At 52.2% G+C, this 19,975-nt stretch overlaps 9 protein-coding genes across 9 annotated transcripts; 5 read left to right on the top strand and 4 right to left on the bottom strand.

Annotated features, from left to right (window-relative positions):
• Positions 1 to 533: 533 nt before the first annotated feature.
• Positions 534 to 742, top strand: CDV56_102939 (putative urea hydro-lyase/cyanamide hydratase; the record flags this gene model as incomplete). Its single annotated transcript, XM_026756558.1, has 1 exon — positions 534 to 742. A coding segment is annotated over one exon (209 nt), but the record flags the coding sequence as incomplete, so codon positions are not given.
• Positions 743 to 965: 223 nt separating this feature from the next.
• CDV56_102469 (nucleoporin Nup84/Nup107 family protein) lies at positions 966 to 4,425 on the bottom strand (the record flags this gene model as incomplete). The annotated part of the gene is made up of 7 exons (XM_026756088.1): positions 966 to 1,312; positions 1,375 to 1,499; positions 1,558 to 1,888; positions 1,948 to 1,958; positions 2,013 to 3,999; positions 4,058 to 4,295; positions 4,363 to 4,425. The coding sequence occupies 7 exons, from the start codon at positions 4,423 to 4,425 to the stop codon at positions 966 to 968; spliced, it is 3,102 nt and encodes a 1,033-aa protein (XP_026609964.1).
• Positions 4,426 to 6,008: 1,583 nt separating this feature from the next.
• Positions 6,009 to 6,352, top strand: CDV56_102216 (SUMO family protein SMT3; the record flags this gene model as incomplete). Its single annotated transcript, XM_026755835.1, has 2 exons — positions 6,009 to 6,227; positions 6,296 to 6,352. The coding sequence occupies 2 exons, from the start codon at positions 6,009 to 6,011 to the stop codon at positions 6,350 to 6,352; spliced, it is 276 nt and encodes a 91-aa protein (XP_026609963.1).
• Positions 6,353 to 6,839: 487 nt separating this feature from the next.
• Positions 6,840 to 7,436, bottom strand: CDV56_102063 (uncharacterized protein; the record flags this gene model as incomplete). The annotated part of the gene is made up of 1 exon (XM_026755682.1): positions 6,840 to 7,436. One exon carries the CDS (start codon positions 7,434 to 7,436, stop codon positions 6,840 to 6,842), a length of 597 nt encoding a protein of 198 aa, XP_026609962.1.
• A 1,033-nt stretch (positions 7,437 to 8,469) lies between these two features.
• CDV56_101573 (putative succinyl-CoA synthetase subunit alpha) lies at positions 8,470 to 10,979 on the top strand (the record flags this gene model as incomplete). Its single annotated transcript, XM_026755192.1, has 10 exons — positions 8,470 to 8,626; positions 8,676 to 8,683; positions 8,743 to 8,856; positions 8,905 to 9,054; positions 9,104 to 9,486; positions 9,540 to 9,747; positions 9,798 to 10,408; positions 10,465 to 10,496; positions 10,543 to 10,835; positions 10,893 to 10,979. 10 exons carry the CDS (start codon positions 8,470 to 8,472, stop codon positions 10,977 to 10,979), a joined length of 2,043 nt encoding a protein of 680 aa, XP_026609961.1.
• Positions 10,980 to 11,553: 574 nt separating this feature from the next.
• On the top strand, positions 11,554 to 12,244 carry CDV56_101389 (adenylyl-sulfate kinase; the record flags this gene model as incomplete). The annotated part of the gene is made up of 2 exons (XM_026755008.1): positions 11,554 to 11,561; positions 11,617 to 12,244. The coding sequence occupies 2 exons, from the start codon at positions 11,554 to 11,556 to the stop codon at positions 12,242 to 12,244; spliced, it is 636 nt and encodes a 211-aa protein (XP_026609960.1).
• A 193-nt stretch (positions 12,245 to 12,437) lies between these two features.
• CDV56_101145 (H(+)-transporting V1 sector ATPase subunit C) lies at positions 12,438 to 13,837 on the bottom strand (the record flags this gene model as incomplete). Its single annotated transcript, XM_026754764.1, has 5 exons — positions 12,438 to 12,632; positions 12,686 to 13,178; positions 13,234 to 13,325; positions 13,376 to 13,470; positions 13,537 to 13,837. The coding sequence occupies 5 exons, from the start codon at positions 13,835 to 13,837 to the stop codon at positions 12,438 to 12,440; spliced, it is 1,176 nt and encodes a 391-aa protein (XP_026609959.1).
• A 500-nt stretch (positions 13,838 to 14,337) lies between these two features.
• On the bottom strand, positions 14,338 to 15,390 carry CDV56_100908 (PaaI family thioesterase; the record flags this gene model as incomplete). The annotated part of the gene is made up of 3 exons (XM_026754527.1): positions 14,338 to 14,370; positions 14,421 to 15,133; positions 15,207 to 15,390. The coding sequence occupies 3 exons, from the start codon at positions 15,388 to 15,390 to the stop codon at positions 14,338 to 14,340; spliced, it is 930 nt and encodes a 309-aa protein (XP_026609958.1).
• A 1,010-nt stretch (positions 15,391 to 16,400) lies between these two features.
• CDV56_100263 (glycoside hydrolase family 92 protein) lies at positions 16,401 to 19,254 on the top strand (the record flags this gene model as incomplete). Its single annotated transcript, XM_026753882.1, has 7 exons — positions 16,401 to 16,524; positions 16,598 to 17,241; positions 17,295 to 17,617; positions 17,663 to 17,802; positions 17,857 to 18,305; positions 18,359 to 18,459; positions 18,513 to 19,254. The coding sequence occupies 7 exons, from the start codon at positions 16,401 to 16,403 to the stop codon at positions 19,252 to 19,254; spliced, it is 2,523 nt and encodes an 840-aa protein (XP_026609957.1).
• Between the last annotated feature and the right edge of the window lie 721 nt (positions 19,255 to 19,975).

The following is a 19,975-nucleotide window of genomic DNA, read 5'->3' as shown; positions in this document are numbered from 1 at the left end:
CCTCCACCCCCCTCGCAAAACGCATAGACGCCTACGCCCGCACCCACCTGTCCGAACCAACCTACCACCACTCCCTCCGCACCTACCACTACGGCCTCGCCATCAAACGCCACGCCTTCCCCTCCTGGTCCTTCACCGACGAGACCTTCTTCCTCGCCTGCCTGCTCCACGACCTCGGCACAACAGACAAAAACACCCGCAAGACCCGCCTCAGCTTCGAGTTCTACGGCGGCTTCCTCGCCCTCGAGGTCCTACAGTCCAGCGTCGAGCATCCCGCCGCCCAGTCCGGCGACGGCGCCGGCGCCGGCACCGGGACCGTCGCGCCCAGGGAGCAGGCGGAGAGTGTCGCCGAGGCGATCATCCGGCACCAGGATGTGTGTGAGACGGGCATGATCACGGCGCTGGGGCAGTTGCTGCAGTTGGCGACGTTGCTGGGTGGGTATTCCTATTCCTATTTCTATTTTCTGTTTCCCCACCCCGGGGCTATGCTATGTTTCCACTTTCCCCTTTCGGTGGTTGATGAGATCGGATAGATAATACCGGCGCCAATGAGCACCTCGTCAGTCCGCAGACTATTGAGGATGTCTGCGCGAGGTATCCCCGGAAGCAGTGGAGTAGTTGCTTTGCGGCGATCATTCGCAAGGAGGACGGGCTGAAGCCGTGGGCGCATTCCACCACGCTGGGGGAGGAGGAGTTTCCGGCTAAGGTGTTGGGGAATAAGCTGATGGCGCCGTTTGAATGAGAACTTACCTGTAGCCTAGCTAAGAGGGCATGAGCTTGAGGGAAATGGATCCAATGAGAAATTGCATTATCCATTCATCTGTCGTATGTATGTTGAAAGCGCCGCAAATGCCCAAGGCCAGCCCGAATGCAATTGTTTCTACCCGATTGCCCTCCTCCAACAACCCACCCATGGAAGCAAATCCTACCTATAATACATACACTCAATGCGTGAGTATTTCACATCATTTCGCCTGGCGAAGAAACTCATGCTCCTCGTCCTCGGGCACCTCCACCGTCCAGATGCCCAGCGACTCGCCTCCCAGTAGCCTCTTGCCAGGCTTGGCCCGGGTGTGAACCATCGCCTTACTCGACAACGCCAACGCGTCAACCAGCTCCGCCATCCGGCGCGACGCCACAAAACTGCGCGTCAGGTATTCATTCTCAGACACCTGCATCGCCAGGTTCATGCACTGCACCAGAATCTCGCTGGTGAGTACGTGGGCGGAGAAATACAGCGCACTGTGATAGTCCAGGAATAGCTCTGGGATGTAGGTCACCCGAATTTCTTCCAGCTCTGCCTCTTCCGCTTCTACGCCCAAGAAATCATTAGCAAGACTCCCGGCAGACCCTGCCTTGGAAGACAAAACTTACCGTCTGCGGCTGCAGTCAGCCATTCGTCCAGCACCGCATCCACATGCACGCTAATCTCATCCAGACTATATTGCAACTCATCCCGAAGATCCTTGATTGCGCCAGAGTCCCGTCTACGTTTGTTCCTAAATGTCCGATCAGTGAGCAGACGATCACCACTTCCAGACATAGTTCGATACGCACTTGTCAATTTTCTTCCAGCACAGGCCGAATCGCTCCAACGCGTCAAACGCCAGCGTTAGCTCCTCCAAGTCTCGCATCGTCTGCGACTGCATCACAAGAATATTTGTTTGATCATCCGAGGGGACGCCGTTGGGGATAGACCGATTCCGCTTGTGGGCAGACCCCAGCAGTCTCGACTTCGTTGGGCTACTAGGCTCTGGAGTCGCACGGTCACTCCCGTTTGGAATACCATAGCCGAACTCCGCCACGTCGAAACCAAACGATTCACGCGATATGTCGGATAGCCTCATACGTCGGCTCAACTCTCGTGCCGCAGCAAGTTTGCCGGACACTTCGCCGGGAGATATCAGCATTGTCACCCAAGCCCAAAAAAAAAGAAAGGTGACTTACAGTAGAATTTTCTATACAGCAAAGCGCCAAGCTGGCATATCCTGCCCCATTGTCCATCAACGTACCGGAGCCATTCGAGGCTGCGAATCAACCGCTCGTCTGAGCGAGAGATCTCGGTTCCGATAAAGTCTGTCTTCACTGGTACCAATTCGCGGGTTCCGTCGTCTCTGCGGACAACTTTGGAATAGCGCTTCAGTGTCCTCGTGTGCTCAACCGCAGAGACCGCGCTGCTAATCCAATTCCACTGGTCTTCCAAGACAGCCTCGACACTTATATCGTACTTCTCGATCAATCGAACTTGCTGCTTCCGCTCTCTTGGGTCAAGGATCTCGATCAGCACTCGGCCGAGCACGGAGTGGGTCTGTTGAGCAGGCAGCAGGGACGCGTAGAGTGGTATCGCCTCGTAGATGCCAGCATCCTCGAGATTTGCGATGTAACCAATGACATTCACAGATGCCGTCTCAAAGAATTGAGTGTCAGAACGGACGTAGCCAATAGAGCTGGCGATGATGTAGAGATGCGTCGCGATCCGCAGTGCATCGTCATCCTCGGCGGCGATGAGCAGCGAGTCGTCCACATGGGTCGGGGACAGATCCGGCACAAATGAATCTTCCGAGCCCGTCTTCGCCACTTGCGAGACCGCTTTGGCTAACGAGTAGAAGAATGTGTCGTATCCCTTGCCTAGGATGGCAGCTTGAATCGTGCGGTATGGATTGCGCGCCTCCACTCCAATGCGCTCGTTGCCCTTCGTGTACTGCACAAACTTGTTGAAATCACTGTATCCAACGGGCTCGGGAACGAAGATAACTGGCGCAGTAGGCGAGTGGCTCAGCTTGCGCTGGAACTGTTTGCAGAACCCTTGATAGCGTGACAGGACAACACTGTTGAAGTGGACGTAGAGGTAGTCGTCCCAGCTCTGACAGACCTTGAATGCGGCTTCGGTCTCCCCACAGAGCAGCGCGTAGACCGCCCGTTCAAAGTCCTCGATGTTGGGATTCCGCGCCAAGGCAGAACAGGCGGCTCGCCAGGACTCCTGAGAGCGATAGTTCATCATGCGCGTCATTCCATCATCAACAGGTGTCCGCTCACCCCCGGACTCGGGATCAACACTGGAGCCACATAGACTGACAGCTCTCCAGTTTTCCAGTCGTTCCTCGGCCCAATCCCGGATCTTGGTCCAGTTCTCTCCCTGCCTCAACATCTTCCAGCAGGTCATCCAAGTCGCGCGCTCGTAGAATTGATCCTGCTTCTGAAGGTGCTGCTTCTGCCGGGTCACCGCATCCGGATCCAATTGCGTGATCAATGGCTCCGACACGTCAGAAGTCAACAGAGACGCTGTAATGCCAGGGTCCTTGGGTTCGAGAGGCTGAGGCCAAGCACGAAGTCTCTTCTGTCCCTTGATGGTCTCCTTCGTGTAGAGCCAGCCATGTGTCCAGTGTCCCTGTCCTCGTTCCGCCTGCGATTCCAGCTCGGAGATTAGCGACTCGATATCATGAGGTGTAGCCGTTGCCGTGTGCTCCAGCCACTTCATGATGATCACGCATTCGAGTGCGTAGTGGTCTGCGCTGAGGAAATTTTCCCAGACTTCGCGATCAGACGAATACCGGTGGAGCTTCTGGAAGACAGTCTCTTGCGCTTTTTTGCAGCTGGCTCTGCTGGGCGGATCGTCAATGCTGATGAGGTTGAGGAGAAGTTGCCAAGTATTTGCCTCGAGCTGTAACCGTTGCAGCTCCTCCTCCGTCTTGGGATCATGCGATGCGGTGCCGTTGGTTCGACTTGTGCTCCAGCCCATTTTCGCGCGTTTCAGGGTGTTCTGCTTCGAGATATCGTGGATCGCATCTTGCGCGAGAACCTGGTAGCTTTTCACCAACTGATACGCGGCTTGGTAATTTCCAAAATCGTCAGCGCGACCTTTCTGCTTGAAGCGATCCAACCTCTCCGCAAAGGCTTCGATCTGGCGCGTCACACGGTCCGCTGTGCGGCGAAGGGGATGTAACGCTTGTTGTGCGCCGGCCGATGTGAATAAACCAAGGGTGAACACGTCCGAAACACCTACATCAGATCATGTCAGCACTTTCTTGCCAGTTCTCAGATACCCAGAAAAATATACCTCGGCCATTCGGCGCAGGAACGAGCTCTAACGGCGATTCGGTGCCATTCATATCTTCAGCGGACTCCTCCTCCGACTCGCCCTCTTCGTCGCCGTTTTCCACGCTGTCATCCTCGTATTCATCCCCGTCATTGATGCCTTCTTCCTCTTCATCTCCTTCATCGTCATCCTCCATGGGTTCGTCGTCATCGTCATCGATTTCAATAACCTCAGGATCGTTAAAGGTATTACGATGTGACTGCAGGAAAAACAGCAGTTAGCAACGTAATATGGTCAGCCTGCGCAACCCAACGCAAAGAACGAACATTGATCGATGCAAAGCCAGCAGTGGCAGCTTCAGAGCCCACCGCCGTGGACAAAGGAGCCATGAAGTAGACGCACGCACTGAACGTCTCGGAAAGATGATATCAATCCCTCTGATGCCCGGAGTCTCACCGGTTACAGAGCCTCCGCTTTTGGGGATGCGTTTCGCAAAAGAGAAGAATAAGTGTTAATGATAATAGTAGCAAGCTTCCAGCAAGGCTTGGGGCAGGACTTCCAGCACTTTTGCCCAGCGAAAGTTTGGGTTTCCTGTTGGCTGGGCGTTGTTTTGATCACTAAGCCTGATATGGACTAGCGCAGATACGCAGACACGCAATAAATTTTCATTTCCCACGATCTCTCTTCTCTCTCTTCTTCTTTTCTTTCATCAAATGTCTAATAGGCAATCATTAGAGTCTCGGGACGAGCAGCTTCTCTATCTTCGTTCAGGTCATACGGCCTCTTTGCGTGCTCAAGATTGTCTTAGAGCAATCTGGCAGTTCCTCAACTAGCCTAGCTCTTCTCATTGTGGGAGCTGAGACTGCAAAGGAATCTGTCACATACTTTCAACTTAACTACCGTAGACATGCCGACAGTTGTCCCCATGAAGAACGTCTCTCTATGTACAATGGGTGATCCCTGCAGGCGCCTCGAACAACCGCTCTAAAAGACCTTCAATTTCCCTGAGCTTGTTGTTTCATTCTCAGCTTGAGCAAACTTGGTTTAGGGCAACTGGAAGTTTTTGCATCCTCTCCTTTCTCTTGGTAGAAAGCATTACAGCACTCGTACAAGGCATTGATCTGGGCCTGGCATTTCTCTTCTTGGTATGAATGCTTGGTTAGGCAAGCTACTTCGGTTAGCCTTGAGTGTTGTCCGTTTGTGGCCATGATGCTAGCCGTAGGGGATCAGAAGTACCTTGAATCGCGCACTGGGTTGGTCAGTACAGACGTATCTATAGGATTGACGAGGATGTATTTGACCTACGGCTCTTGGATGACACGGAGGATCGTATTCCAGATCATCTTTCAGGTTCCCCTTGCGGTTCAATTGCTGTTAGCCACTTTGAGCCTCAATTCGCTTCGCTCTCGTAACTCTTACCATGACGCAATCATCCAACCTCGATCAACGCAAGTGAATGTGTTGAACTGGGATACTATGACCTTGAAAGCGGACGTCAATGGTAGAATTTTCTGAGAAAGAGATATGAGGGTATTGTAAATGAATTGTTTCCAGTGTTCCAAGAACATCTACAATATTATACTGACCTAAGGCCTCTATGCAACCTGCTTAATGGCTAATGCTCGACCTGCGCCGCAAAATAGATTCTCCGCCACTCTTTCACTCTGGCGGTGGGGTCCGTCGCCTTCCATCACCTTCAGCGCGGATTACTACTACAACTTCAATACTCTTTCACTTATCCAGTGTTTTCCCCTTTCCCCTTTGCTCATTTCTAGCGCTTCCTGATCTCTACACCGCCATCAAGAGCTACCGGTGAGTTTATGTTGCCCGCTGTGGCATCGATATCCCTTCACCTTATATGCGACTTCCCCACTTTGGCGCGAACACTGACAAGAGTCATGTCAACCTTAGAAATTTCCAAGCAACAGCAGTATTCTCATCCTCCAGTCTATCTTCTGATTCCCCCTTCAGCATGGCCGACAACGGAACACCAGGCGACGCTCCGGCCCAGGTCGAGCACCTCAACATCAAGGTCACCGATAACAACAACGAGGTCTTCTTCAAGATCAAGCGCACCACACAGCTGAAAAAGCTCATGGACGCCTTCTGTGAGCGCCAGGGAAAGCAGCTGTCTACCGTCCGTTTCCTGTTTGACGGTACCCGCGTGCGTCCCGAAGACACACCTGACACTGTACGTACAGCTTTCCTCTCTGTCTGTCGCCTTCGGACTCGTAGACTAATGACTTGGTTGCAATACAGCTCGAAATGGCCGACGGCGATACTCTGGAGGTGCACCAGGAGCAGATTGGCGGTTAGACAGGGTTCTCTGAGAGGCTCCAATACAATGACTTCCTTGTCTTTCACCTTTTTCGTTGTTCGCATTTTGAGAGATAACCGGAGTAGAGGTGTTTTCGTTGGCCCCGGCAAGCTTTGCTTGATCTGAGGGCTCTTCTGACTTTCAGATTTATGGTTTTTTCTTTGGGGATACAGACTTGCTACATGCTTTGAAAAGTGGGAAGAGCTAAGAAAATGTGAATAGGCCGTCCTGAACACTTCACACTGCATGGCATCTGACGCGAATGAATTATGAATCATATATGTCCTTTCATGGAAATTCTCTAATTCAATATGCTGGCATTGGCCTTCGTAGCCACGAATCAGGACATTATTAGAACAGGCCCTCCCAGGAACACCATAAGAGATGAAGATCAACTACTACTCAGAAACCCATCACCGAGAGCAAATCTGTACAAGAACTACGAGACATAAGACACTGCATCCAAACATATAAATCCCAATATGATCATTCATCCCAAATAGCAGCCTTCGCCCTCTCCTCCGCCTCTTTTCTCTTCGCCTCCTCCTCCCTTTCCCGATTCCTCCGCCGGATCTCCTGCTCCTTCACTGCGCGATCATACGCCCGCTGCTCCTCCGTCCTCTTCGGCGCCCGGATCCCCAACGCACCCGCAATCAGCCTCCCCGCAACAGCAGTCTGCTTCTCCGGCCTCCGCACCGGAGACCTAGACCCTGACCCTCGCGACGGAGACGAGCTCAACCCACGCCCCGGCAAGGGCGCGCTCGACACCCAAGGCTGGGACGTCTGCGGCGAGATGGGCGTCGGGGGCGGATCGAGCGGCCCCTCTGCGCTGACGCTGACGGAGGGCGAGAGGGTTGAGGGGTCGGGTGTAGCTGCGGACGATGGGCAGCTCTGCTCGATCTCGGACAGGGAGGGGTCGGAGTCTGCTTCGTCTTCCCAGGAGTCTGCGACGATGGGGGGCTTCTTCTTGGCGGAGGGTGTTTTCACTATTGGGCGGGGGATGTCTTTGATGGGGGCATTGTCGCTGAGGGAGAGTTGGCGGACGGACTGTTCGAGCTCCGGGGGGGCTGCTGGGATTGACATTGGTGGGTTAGTTTGGTTCGAGGTGTGTTTGCTGTAAGGGTAGAGGCGTGGTATAGCGAAGACGTGGTGGAGAGCTCGTTCAGAGGGGAAAGTAATTTGCAATGGAAAATATACACCGACCCTGGGATTTCTGGCTGGACTTTGCTGCCATGCCAGCCGGTCCTGAATCATAAAATATATATCCGACGTAGATAATTGATGGACGTTCGAGACTCAAGCCGCTGATTCCAGAATGCAAGATATTAATAGCACCGAGCTCTACGACGGAACAAAGGAATGAATGGCGTCAGTCGTGGAGTTGAACCCCGCCGATTATTTAGGGTTGAAGTTGTTGATTGGCTCTTCTGCTGTGCGCATCATACAGACAGTCCGACTGTTGATTTATTGCTGTTATTCTGTCCTGAACATCGCAGGCAGATGCCCTTTGATCCGAGTACAGGTCTCCCTTACTTATTGAGATTCAGCAGACCGTTCGATTGTCCGTCGTCCTTACGGTCTTACCTACAGCACCTGGAGAGCCCTGAGGCCCAAACGCATGTATGACATCAGATTGAACCTCGGTGTTGAGCGGAATAGATCTGGTCCGTCTTCACAGCTTGTCCGTCTATCCTACAATCTCTACAAGGCCCTTATGAATGGATATCTAGTATCCCAATTCTCTCTCGAACAACGAAATCAGAGCACGTGTGGCGCTCCCCGGCCATTTCGATTCCCGAGTAGAGGACTATTTTGCCCATTCCGAGAAGGCCAATCAGAAGATGCAGATCTTCTCGAAAAAGGCAAGCGGGGGTTCTCCGAGACCGGCGGCTTGTGAGCTGCTTTCCCGAGGTCTGTTCTATGCTCCATCAAGCGCCATATAACCGCCTCTTCTCCGCGAGTGATGGACCATTACTGAGTGTAGGCTGGGATATCTGCTCGCACTTGGGGAAGTCATCTCTACCTCAATCTTCGCAGGCGAGGGTACTTCTGGCGGTGCTCTAGTTTCTCAGGACTCCGGGAGAGTCGTTTATCAACTCTTGCCATTGGCACTAGGATGACTGGTCTACACCTCCTGCCTTTACGGGCACGGAGGACTCCCCTTACAAGACTCTCGCGATTTTCAACATCATCAAGGAAATCCAGCTATGCGGACACCCTTCCGAATCTCAAGATAGGAGCGCATACAAAAGTCTTGTTTCAGGGCTTCACAGGTGCGGTCTCAATTACGTGTCATTCGGTGGTATAAACTAACGTTCGTAGGACGGCAGGTATGTGTAAACTATGAATATCCAGGGCGGCCAGAATGATCTTGAATTGACAATCAAAGGCCACCGCGAATGTCAAGGAGTCCCTCGCATGGGGTACGAAGATCGTAGGAGGCGTAAAGCCCGGTGTGGAGGGTGAGCATCTAGGACTTCCTGTGTTTCCTTCAGTGCGAGCGGTGCGAATACCCCTAGCTTCAATTCTTCCATGACCACCACGCTCATAGATGCAGGCTCAAGAAAGGGCCAAGCCCGACGCATCAGCCATTTATGTCCCCGGAAACCAGACCGCAAAGGCCATTGAGGAAGCGATTGAGGCGGAGATTCCGCTTGTTGTCGCTGTGGCGGAGCATATCCCCATTCATGATATGCTTCGTGTTAGTAGATAGGCAACATTGAACTTCTCATATAGCTGACATCTTGCAGGTTCACTCTATGCTACAAACCCAGTCCAAAACCCGGCTGGTAGGAGCCAACTGCCCCGGGATCATCTCTGCAATTGGCAAGTGCCGTATCGGCTTTCAACCTTTGCCGTGTTTCTCCCCTGGGAAGATCGGAATTGTAGCTAAATCAGGGACGCTAAGCTACGAGACCGTCGCATCGACGACGCGCGCTGGTCTTGGACAGAGCCTGTGTATCAGCATGGGCGGAGATGTACTGGCGGGAACTAATTTCGTCGATGCTTTGAAGGTCTTCGAGGAGGATCCTGACACAGAAGGTATTATCTTGGTAGGGGAGATCGGTGGAACAGCGGAGATTGATGCAGCAGAGTGGATTCGAGACTACAACAAGAGGACCGCCAACCCGAAGTACGTACAGTCTGAATATGTTCTTGGCCCACCTGAGAACTGACACTACTTAGGCCTATCATGGCTCTTGTCGGCGGTCGAGAGGCCCCTCCTGGTCGGGTCATGGGTCACGCCGGCGCTTGGATAGCTCCTGGAGAGCCAGATGCAGAGGCCAAGCACAAAGCTCTCGAGAGTGCTGGAGTCACAATGGTCGATCACCCAGAAAAGTTTGGTCAGGGAATGAAGGCGCTTTTAGCTCACAGAGCCCTGACGAGTGCTACGGTAAGTCTTGCTTGATGGCCCACTTCATGGCGAGACTGAACAACTCTCAGTCCATCAGTTCTAGCGGCCAAAAAAGAGGCCTACATACGATGCGACGTCTCTCGCATGGTAGTAGTCGTGTATCGTCACGGTCGATACAAAAGCGATCTCTCTATGTCAAGGAATTTCACGCTCTCGACATGTTGAAGCAAAAATCTATCGCTGTGGACGAGGCAGCTCCTTTGGGTTCAGATGTATTGCTCACAATGACAGTGGACAGGACAGCATTGTCGCCCTGCATCGTTGCTTCAACCAGACCAGATCTTGCTGAAGCGTCTTCCGCTAGATTTCCATTTGCTTATACGACGCAAAAGTTCAGCAGTACAAGCCCAGTCCTCGAAGCTGTTGCTTCCCATCTCCAACTTCCAGAAACAGCACGCGAAAAGTTGGCAGAGCTGACACAGGCTCTTTGGCAGATCTTCAAGGAGAAAGAAGCCTACCTACTGGAAGTCCGGGCCAATTTCAGCCATGGGGAGATGCAAGTTCGAGGTGCACGTTTCGGGTTTGACGATGCCGCGTTCCGGAGCTCCGGACGTCAAGAAGATGTGCACCGACTCAGAATGAAGGAAGAAGAGGTTCCTGAAGAAGTCGAAGCGGAAACGGACGGCATCGTCTATGTCAAGTATGTGAAAGACAACAGTCTGCATCGTGGGTAAAGTGCTAAGGAGCGCCATACAGGTTACAAGGGGAGGGAAGCATCGGAACACTAGGTAAGCTTGCTCATCCTACAGAGTACAGTCAGAGCTGACCAGATAGTCAATGGCGCGGGCCTGGCGATGAACACTGTCGATGCTCTGTCCATCCATGGTGGTCACTGTGCCAACTTCCTTGACACAGGGGGCAAAGCAACTTCCGAGACGGTCAAATCATCCTTCCGGATCATTCGGTCAGATCCACGGGTCAAGGCCATTTTTGTCAATATCTTCGGCGGCCTGACACGGTGTGACATGATCGCAGAGGGGATCATCATGGCCTTTCGAGACTTGGAAATGAACGTCCCCGTGGTAGTTCGACTGCGGGGGACGAACGAGGAGATCGGACAGAAGATGGTCAGTCATAGATTATTGACTATCTATGGTATACTTGACTAAGCTGACTGGGTACAGATTGCTGAGAGTGGGCTTCCCCTGCATGCGTTTGACAATTTTGAGGATGCGGCCAAGAAGGCGATCAGCCTGGCCAGGAGTACATAGCCATCAGCCAGTCATGGTCCCAAAGTGTACGGTCGTTTGTTGTAGATCTCAGAACAGTACGGAGTAGACAGACATGAGACGAGACGAGAAATCCAGTTGTCATCCGTAGAAATGTCATCGTATGCTCAGATCCACCGTGGCTGGACTCAAAGAAGAGAGCCACGCAAGCTCCGATGATCGGTTCCTGGATAATCTTGTTTGTTAGGGAGACTGAGATTGACAAAATATTCAGGGGCAAATGCAGAAGAGCAATTGAGAACAATGTTAGTATCTTCTTGTATGTAGAAGTGAAGCACCAAGAATCAATGTATCAAACCAATTGATAGTAGTGTAGAAGTCCAATAAGAATCCTTAAAAATGGCATCATCTCGTCCTCCATCGACACTCCGTAGCAGGACTCCGATAATTTCGCACACCGGATTCACCCCGCGATCAGCGCCCCGCTCTTAATACCAATTGCTTTGGCCATTTTCTGCATACTTCAACCTTATATCTGGTATATCCTTCATCTTTCTCTCGCGCTCTCTCTCTCAATTACTTCCTCTCATCCTGATCTCCCCAAAAAACAACCACAATGGCCACGTACGACCCCCCTCTCCCCCTCCTTCAAACCGTCCCCACTAACCCAATCCCATAGAAACATCACCTTCCACGCCAGCGCCCTCACCCGCTCCGAGCGCTGCACCCTCCGCAACCAACGCGGCCTCACAATCTGGCTCACCGGCCTCTCCGCCTCAGGCAAATCCACCATCGCCGTGGAACTGGAGCACCAGCTCCTCCGCGACCGCGGCGTCTCCGCCTACCGCCTCGACGGCGACAACATCCGCTTCGGCCTGAACAAGGACCTGGGGTTCAGCGAGAAGGACCGCAACGAGAACATCCGGCGCATCGCGGAGGTGGCGAAGCTCTTCGCCGACAGCGCCAGCATCGCCATCACCTCGTTTATCTCGCCGTACAAGGCGGACCGGGAGACCGCGCGCAAGCTGCACGAGGTGCCTACGCCTGGCGAGGAGACGGGACTGCCCTTTGTCGAGGTGTATGTGGATGTGCCCGTTGAGGTGGCGGAGCAGCGCGATCCCAAGGGGTTGTACAAGAAGGCGCGGGAGGGAATCATCAAGGAGTTTACGGGGATCAGTGCCCCCTACGAGGCGCCGGACAAGCCCGAGGTGCATATCAAGAACTATGATTTGCCGGTGCGGGATGCGGTTGCGCAGATCATTGCGTACTTGGATGAGCAGGGCTATTTGCCTCCTAAGAAGGAGTAGATGTGTTGTTTTGTCATGATAGATCGTGCAGATAGAATCGTCTATACCAGTGATTGTACATATAAGGATCCAAGATGCAAAATGATACACAGAACTGTATATGTACGCTACTCAACGAGGTGGTATATAGTACCAACGAAGACAAATAAGCACAACGGAGTCAAGGCCAAGACCGCAGACCTTCATGCCGCGATCAATTGAATTCAAACTCATAGTACACATACGCAGTGTACTCGGCGCCTCCGCCTTCTGCGCCCGCCTGCATCTCGTGAGGGTCATCTCGCTTGACCCGGCCCTTCTTGTCTCGCCCAAAGGCATTTCCGGCGAGATAAGAGTATTTCTCGTCGAGATTCCGTTTAGCCTTGTCGGCCTGTTTCGAGTTTTGCGTCTACACCGACAAGTCAGTAATGGCGAACATTCACCGTCGCGAATCCAACATACCCTGATGATCGTGCAGACAAAATCTAGCGGCAGACCATACCGCAGCACGGTCTCAACAAAGACCCGCAGAACAAGCACATGGATCCAAACCATCACGGCCTCACTCCACGCTGTCCGTCCAAGCCGAAGGGTCTCCCCCCAGAGCTTGCGCTCATCCCCGCCCACCCGCTCGACCTCCTTTCGCTCTTCTTCCTTTCCACCTTCTACGTACTTGAAATCGCGCGGGATCCACTTGTGCTCACGACACCGGTGGACAAACTCTGGGCTGTGCTTCTTGAACGTTGTGACGGCGTAGAGGGTGAACTCGTCGTCCGAGGCCACGAGGGTCGCGGATCGGGGGACGACCATGGGCGCCAATGTCTCGTATGTCTTGAGAAATTCCTTCACTTGCTGAGCGGGTACGGCGACGAGGTGCGTTTCAATGTATTCGGAATCGCGGACAAGGGTGCGGGGATCAACGACTGATGCAAGGGACTTGGTGGAAAGGTTTCCTCTATGAACCAGATCCAAATTAGCAGAGTGGTGAAGCGAAAGAGATGTGCGCTCACGTTTGTTTGCGTTGAAGAGTCGCCAGCGTATTCTTCACCTGGTTGTATTGCGAGTACTTGGACCGAATGTCATTGTCAATACTAGCAGCTTCCTATGTACCATTAGCTCTCGCTATATCCTCATAAGATTCACGCTCAATACCTTCTGCAGAAGATCAATCAACTCCCCAAGCGGCTTATCAGCACGATACTTGACCTTATTCCACGAGAATGTCCTCAGATACTGATCAACGGGCTCTAGGTTCAGTCAGCAAGCAGGTTCCCCCTCCCACAACAGACGAACACGGCGCAGTGTAGACATACTATCATTGACAGCCTTCATCTTATCAATCTGCCCTTCATCTCCCTCAAGGACGTTCTTCAACGCATCTCCGACCTTGGCGACGACACCTTGGCAGGAGGCTTCGAGCTTCGCCAGCTCATCGGCTTGCTGCACCAGAGCGTCGAGGGTTCCGATCTTGAATTCTGGGATGGGAAAGGGTGCTACGGAGCCATTGTCGGGTGATACCGTGGCAGAAACAGCATCGAGAGCGTCATCGCGGTGGTGGGATGGAGTGATGGATGTGGGGAGCGAGACGAGGAGGTACTTGTTCGACTTGGACATGGTGCCGGCGGTGGGCGATACAGGACGGGCTAGTAGGATGTATAATCTTGAGGACAATAAAAAGGGCCGTCACACCCAAAGCGAAAGGAAGTGAGGTAGTCAATAGAAAGCTCGATGGACGTTGGAGGTCTGGTTGTATGGAGCTTGGAGCTGGCGGTCATCGGAAGGTCCGTCGGTGGAGGCGGTGGGCCATATTTGGCGTCACAAGATGATATTACGGACTTGACAGCAACGGTTCAATGATCATAAGCATTTTAAATTCCGTAGATGCTGAGTGTAAATCGATTGTGCAAGTTGTTTTCAGTTCATATTAATGAGAACTTTCTGCTCTTGATAATGCGGTATGTTCTCTACTCTAGAACCTATAGATGCCTTGAATTATGTACAGAATCGCAAAATGCTCCCATCTATACGCCAAAAACAAATAATACTTTATAAATCTCTATATCGTCCAAAACGCAACTTCTATGGTATTTGCATCCGCCTGTTCCTGGACACTATTAGTTCGTGACCTTGTACAGACTCGCCATGGCCTGAAATCATTGTCAGCACGTTACTTCTATATCCTTCGGAAAGGACTTACCGCAGCTTGCTTGGGTTCAACGAACAGAGCCTTTGCTTCCACCAGTACGACTGGCTCTTTACCGTCCTCGGGAAGAGTTTCGATTTGCGCCTCAACCCAAGCCTTCCGGCCCTCGACCTTGACCGTCTTCGCCTTCAGGACGGTATAGTTGTTGGCCATCGCCGGGCGTCGGTAGTCAATGTTCAGATTGGCCGTCACACCCACCTTGTTTGGCAACGCGGGGAAGCAGCACCGGGCCATGGACTCATCCAGCAGCGTCGCCAAAAGACCCCCGTGGACGATGCCAGGATGGCCCGAGACATCGGAGCCAAGGTAAAAGATCGCAGTCAGACTCTTTCCGCCCTCCTCGCAGAAAACATACGGCGGCACAACAATTCCGCCTGGGTTTGCAAGGATACCGGCCGTCAGATGACGCGCGCGCAATTCTTGCGGAATCTTCAAATGTGGTCGCGATTCGGTATAGGCCGGGTTTTCGCGTAAAGCAAGGGTCACTGGGTGATTGCGAATGTAGTTCTCGACTTCCTTCGTGAGCTCATCGGAGGGTACAAAGGCAGTGAGGGTTTCCTCGTCTGTGGGCATGCTGGCAGCCATCATGCGCGCAACAGTCTTCTGAGTCTGATAAGCGAGTCCGGCAGAAAATGCGACAATGGCAATGGCTGTGAATCCGACAATGCGACGTAGGCGCAGGAAAGGTTTAGAAGTTTGAGACTGCGCTGGAGCAGCAGATTAGTTAGTCTTATCCGGAGTCACAGGAACCTGATGGACCGAAGGTTATCACATGCATACCTGTGGAATACTGTCTGTTTAGATGAGGGCCAAGGAAGTGTGAACGAGTTGAAAAAAGCGGGAGCGTCCGATTGGGGATCTTCAGCAGGCGTTGGGATTTTGTAGGCAGACAAGAAACAATATACGGGCTGTGTTTGGTGGAGACTTCCCGAAAGAAAGCTGAGGATGGGATAGGCGGCCGCATGGCCAGAATAATTTGGAACGAGATGGGCCGGAAAATGGAGGCTTGGAGTTGGAGGTTTTCTCTAATTATGGGTCTGGAAGACTGACTTGAGCCAGGACACGGAGAGAGGGAAGAGATGCAGTGCCTCGGATGTTGTCAGGATTGGCAAAGACTCCCCAAAGTGGGCATGAGACTGATCAAGGGGCTTCTCAATAGCCCTCAAATAATACTCAACCTGAATTTTGAATCCCTTGAGTGAGCGGGATCTCAATCTCCACGTTTCTGGTCCTCTCTCTATTGGGATACAATGCCACAAAAAGAAGGCGGAAATGCAGGCCGATTGGCGGATAGCGGAGCGGATCAATCAAAGAACCTCGGCTCATAAAAAGATAGAGTCATGGATGACAATGAGAGATGATATGATGTTGATAGGATTGCTGTTGTAGATGCACATGTCGGTTATAAGTTGGCAGGATGAAGATGTTGTCCTTGAATATCGATGTCTGCTTGAATAGCCTCATTGTTTGCTTCGAGACGAGACTCTACCACCATGATTTCTCCTCTGGCCTTAGCTAAGTCTTATGAAACTCAATAACATCTTCAGCTGTTGTTCCTCATTCAATATCATCTAATAAGAACTCCCGCTATTGTTCGATGTGCTACTGCAACTGACTGTTACATCACTAATGCATCTATCTGCAACTTCGTCACCTCGGAGATTTATCTCCTCTCACATCCCAACTTCAAAGCCATCAATCAATAATTCCTCATACTTCCACCATCCTCCCTGACAAGGATGTATCAACCACCCTTGCTCAAGATCGTCAGGGGCATCGGAATGCATCCATTTCACTGACTCCAGTGCCCCTTGATAAGATTGCGGTGCGACGCGAGGATGCTGCTTTCCCGATTCCAACCTGACTCTGTATCTGGCAGAGAATCAGTTTTCATCCTTCTTTCCTATGCCTATGTAATAAACCCTACCATATTGCCATTCTTTATGTGTTATATCCAACTTTCAGTCGCTCGTTATGACTCGTTTATCATTGTTCCTTCTCTCTAGCATCCCACTGGCTTTGGCCGTGACCAACTCCACGTCTCTAGACTACGATGTTCTAGAATATGTCGATCCGCTCATAGGAAGTGCCAACGGAGGTGCGCTCTCGAGATGCTCTCGAGATAAGAATCTTGACTTGTGCAGAGGTTGTCCCTGACCAGATTTTAATAGGCAATGTCTTCGCTGGTGCATCGCTTCCGTATGGCATGGCCAAATCTGTAGCCGACACGGATTCCCAAAGCAACCAGGGGGGATTTGCATTTGATGGCAGCAATATAACTGGTTTTTCAAGTTTACATGATTCAGGCACTGGAGGAAACCCATCGCTCGGAAACTTTCCATTGTTTCCTTATGTCAAATGCCGAAATGACGATGTCAATGGCTGCATTTATCCGAAGAAACAGCGCAAGACCGGCTATCATGCGGACTCTGTCAAGGCTTCTCCTGGATACTTTGGACTGACCATGAACTCCGGCATCAAAGTCGACATGACCGTCTCCCATCATACATCCCTGATACGATTTCAGTTTCCCACCGACAATGCATCGAGCCCGCTCATCCTGCTAGATCTCACAGACCTGTCGGATTCGAGACAGGACAACGGAACAATTTCCGTCGATGCTTCTACCGGACGCATGACGGGCCATGCGCGTTTTCTGCCCAGCTTCGGAAGTGGATCATATGAGCCTTACTTCTGTGTTGACTTTCAGAGCAACTCTGCCATCCGCGATAACGGGATATTTGTCAACTCACGCGCAAGCACGGACGTGAAAGATTTGAAGATATCTCGGAGTATCAATGGATACCCTCTTCCTGTGAGCTCACTGAACTTGTAATATTCATCAGAAACTTTTTTAACATAATGCAGGGAGGTGCCTTTGTCCGTTTTGATGCCGCTTCGGATATTACCGTGCAGGCCCGAGTAGGTTTAAGCTTTATCAGCAGTGAGCGGGCATGCTCGAATGCTGAATCTGAGATTCCGGATTTCGATTTTGAAGTTACACACTCAAAGGCTATGGAGTTGTGGCGGGACAAGCTTGCCCCTATTCGCGTGTCCAGAAGAGGCGTCAATTCATCTCTTCTTACAAACTTTTACAGTGGCATCTACCGTACACTGGTCAATCCGCAGGATTACACTGGGGAAAACCCGCTCTGGGACAGCACTGAGCCGTACTTTGATTCTTTTTACTGGTAGGTTCAGTCTATTTCCAACGCAACTCTCCTAACACTTGCTAGTCTGTGGGATTCTTTCCGGTCTCAACTGCCCTTTTTGACCATATTCGACCCTAAGTCGCTGGCAAGAATGGTCCGCTCGCTGATTGATACTCAAAAGCATCTGGGCTGGCTCCCGGATTGCCGCATGTCTCTTTGCAAAGGTATTATCGACATGGTCATGGTTAAATTCGCGTCGACAAACTGACCCACTGTAGGGTACACTCAAGGAGGCTCCAACGCAGACGTGGTTCTTGCTGATGCATACACCAAAGGCATTTCCGACGGCATCGACTGGCAAGCCGGTTATGCAGCCGTTCAGAAAGATGCTGAGGTCGAACCGTACGACTGGTCAAACGAAGGCCGAGGTGGGCTGACCAGCTGGAAATCGCTGAACTACATTCCCGTCGAGGACTTTGATTACATTGGCTTTGGAACTATGACGCGCAGTATTTCCCGCACTCTGGAGTATTCTTATAATGATTTCACGATCTCGCAAATGGCGCATGGCATGAACAAAACAGACGATGCGGAAAAGTATGAGAGAAGCTCGGGTTCCTGGAGAAATCTGTTTCGTGAAGACCAGACTTCGCTCATCAATGGTAACGATACTGGATTCAAGGGCTTCTTTCAGCCCCGATACCTGAATGGCACTTGGGGATATCAGGTTGGTCTATATTTGCTGTTCCTCGCGAAATTCGCCGATTGACATGAATGCAGGATCCTCTGGCATGTTCAAACATCGACACGAGCGGGAGAGCATGCTCGCTCCAGAACAACGCAGCAGAGACGTTTGAATCCAGCATCTGGGAATACCAATTGTAAGAATCTTCGTCATTTCCGCTCATCAGGCTCACTGCTGACAAGTCTCCAGCTTCGTCCCTCACGATATGGCCGCTCTCGTTGCCCTTCTTGGGGGCCCAGCCCAATTCGTCCGACGACTCGACTATCTCCACGATCGAGGAATCACCTACATCGGCAACGAGCCAGCCTTTCTAACCGTCTTCCAATACCACTATGCCGGCCGGCCCGCCAAATCAACCTCTCGCGTGCACTTCTACATCCCCCAATCCTTCAGCCCCACACCCGCAGGCCTCCCAGGCAACGACGACTCGGGCGCCATGGGCTCCTTTGTCGCCATGTCAATGATGGGCCTGTTCCCTAATCCTGGACAAAGCGTGTACCTGATCACAGCGCCATTCTTTGAGCTCGTTCGCATCAAGTCTCCGTTGACGGGCCGCACGGCAACAGTCCGCGCGCAGAACTTCGACCCTACGTACCAGAACATCTACATCCAGTCTGCGACGCTGAACGGCAAGCCGTACACAAAGAACTGGGTTGACCATGACTTTTTCACCGAGGGAAAGAAGCTGGTGCTTGTTCTGGGTAGAAATGAGAGTCGCTGGGGAACAGCCGAGGAGGACTTGCCACCTTCCGTGTCGACTAGGGGTACGGGGGCCTATTCTACGGGCCTCAGGCAGAGAACGGTTGATTTCGACTCCGCTGGATTGGAGGTGAGGACAGTCGGCGAGTATGGCCACGGGAGGCGAAGACATTACTCTTTCCCGTTACCTTACCGGCATCATGCTGTTGGCAAGGAATTTACCCATCCTTAGTAGTTTGCAAGATGAGAAACCACTGTATAATTGCTTCCAGATATAATTATGAGCAGCCTTAGCGACTGCCTTTGGCCCTTGTTGAATCACGGACGAACATTTTATGATACCGTCATGTTGAAAATGGACCGAAAGAACCCTAGAAACCAGAACGAAGAACAGATCGAAAATCCAACAGCCTTGATCGTAACTATTTACAGAGTATCATGAAAAAAAAGGCGGGTACTAGAGGAGAACCAAGTCACTCATGCCTTCGGCCGATAGAACTTGCTCTCCACCCAAGGCATACTCGTAACCGTCGCCTTGCGGATCTTATTACGCACCAACACACCGACCTCGGTGCCCTTCTTGTGCATGCCGTTCTTGATATAGCCCATGGCGATATTGGTACCGCCCAGCGACGGACTCGGCAGTCCCGAGGTAATGACACCAATCTGCGGGTGCGAGTCATTGCTCAGGTCGACGACGACGGCGCCCTCGCGCGCGGGACTGCCCTTCTCGACTGTGAATCCGACCCGGCGCTGCGAGAGGGTCTTAGCGGGGGACGCGAGCTGCGGGAGGATGGTGGCCGCGCCGTTGAAGGTCGCCGTTGCGGGGTCGCGGCGGTCCTTGCCGACGACCCAGCCCAGGGCTGCGGTGGGGGGTGTCTGCGCGGTGGAGATGTCGTTGCCGTAGAGGCACATGCCTGCCTCGAGGCGGAGGGAGTCGCGGGCTGCGAGGC

Source organism: Aspergillus thermomutatus (genome assembly GCF_002237265.1).
Source record: "Aspergillus thermomutatus strain HMR AF 39 chromosome Unknown NODE_382, whole genome shotgun sequence".
NCBI classification, from domain to species: domain Eukaryota; kingdom Fungi; phylum Ascomycota; class Eurotiomycetes; order Eurotiales; family Aspergillaceae; genus Aspergillus; species Aspergillus thermomutatus.
This window is presented reverse-complemented; position numbering and strand designations above follow the sequence as displayed.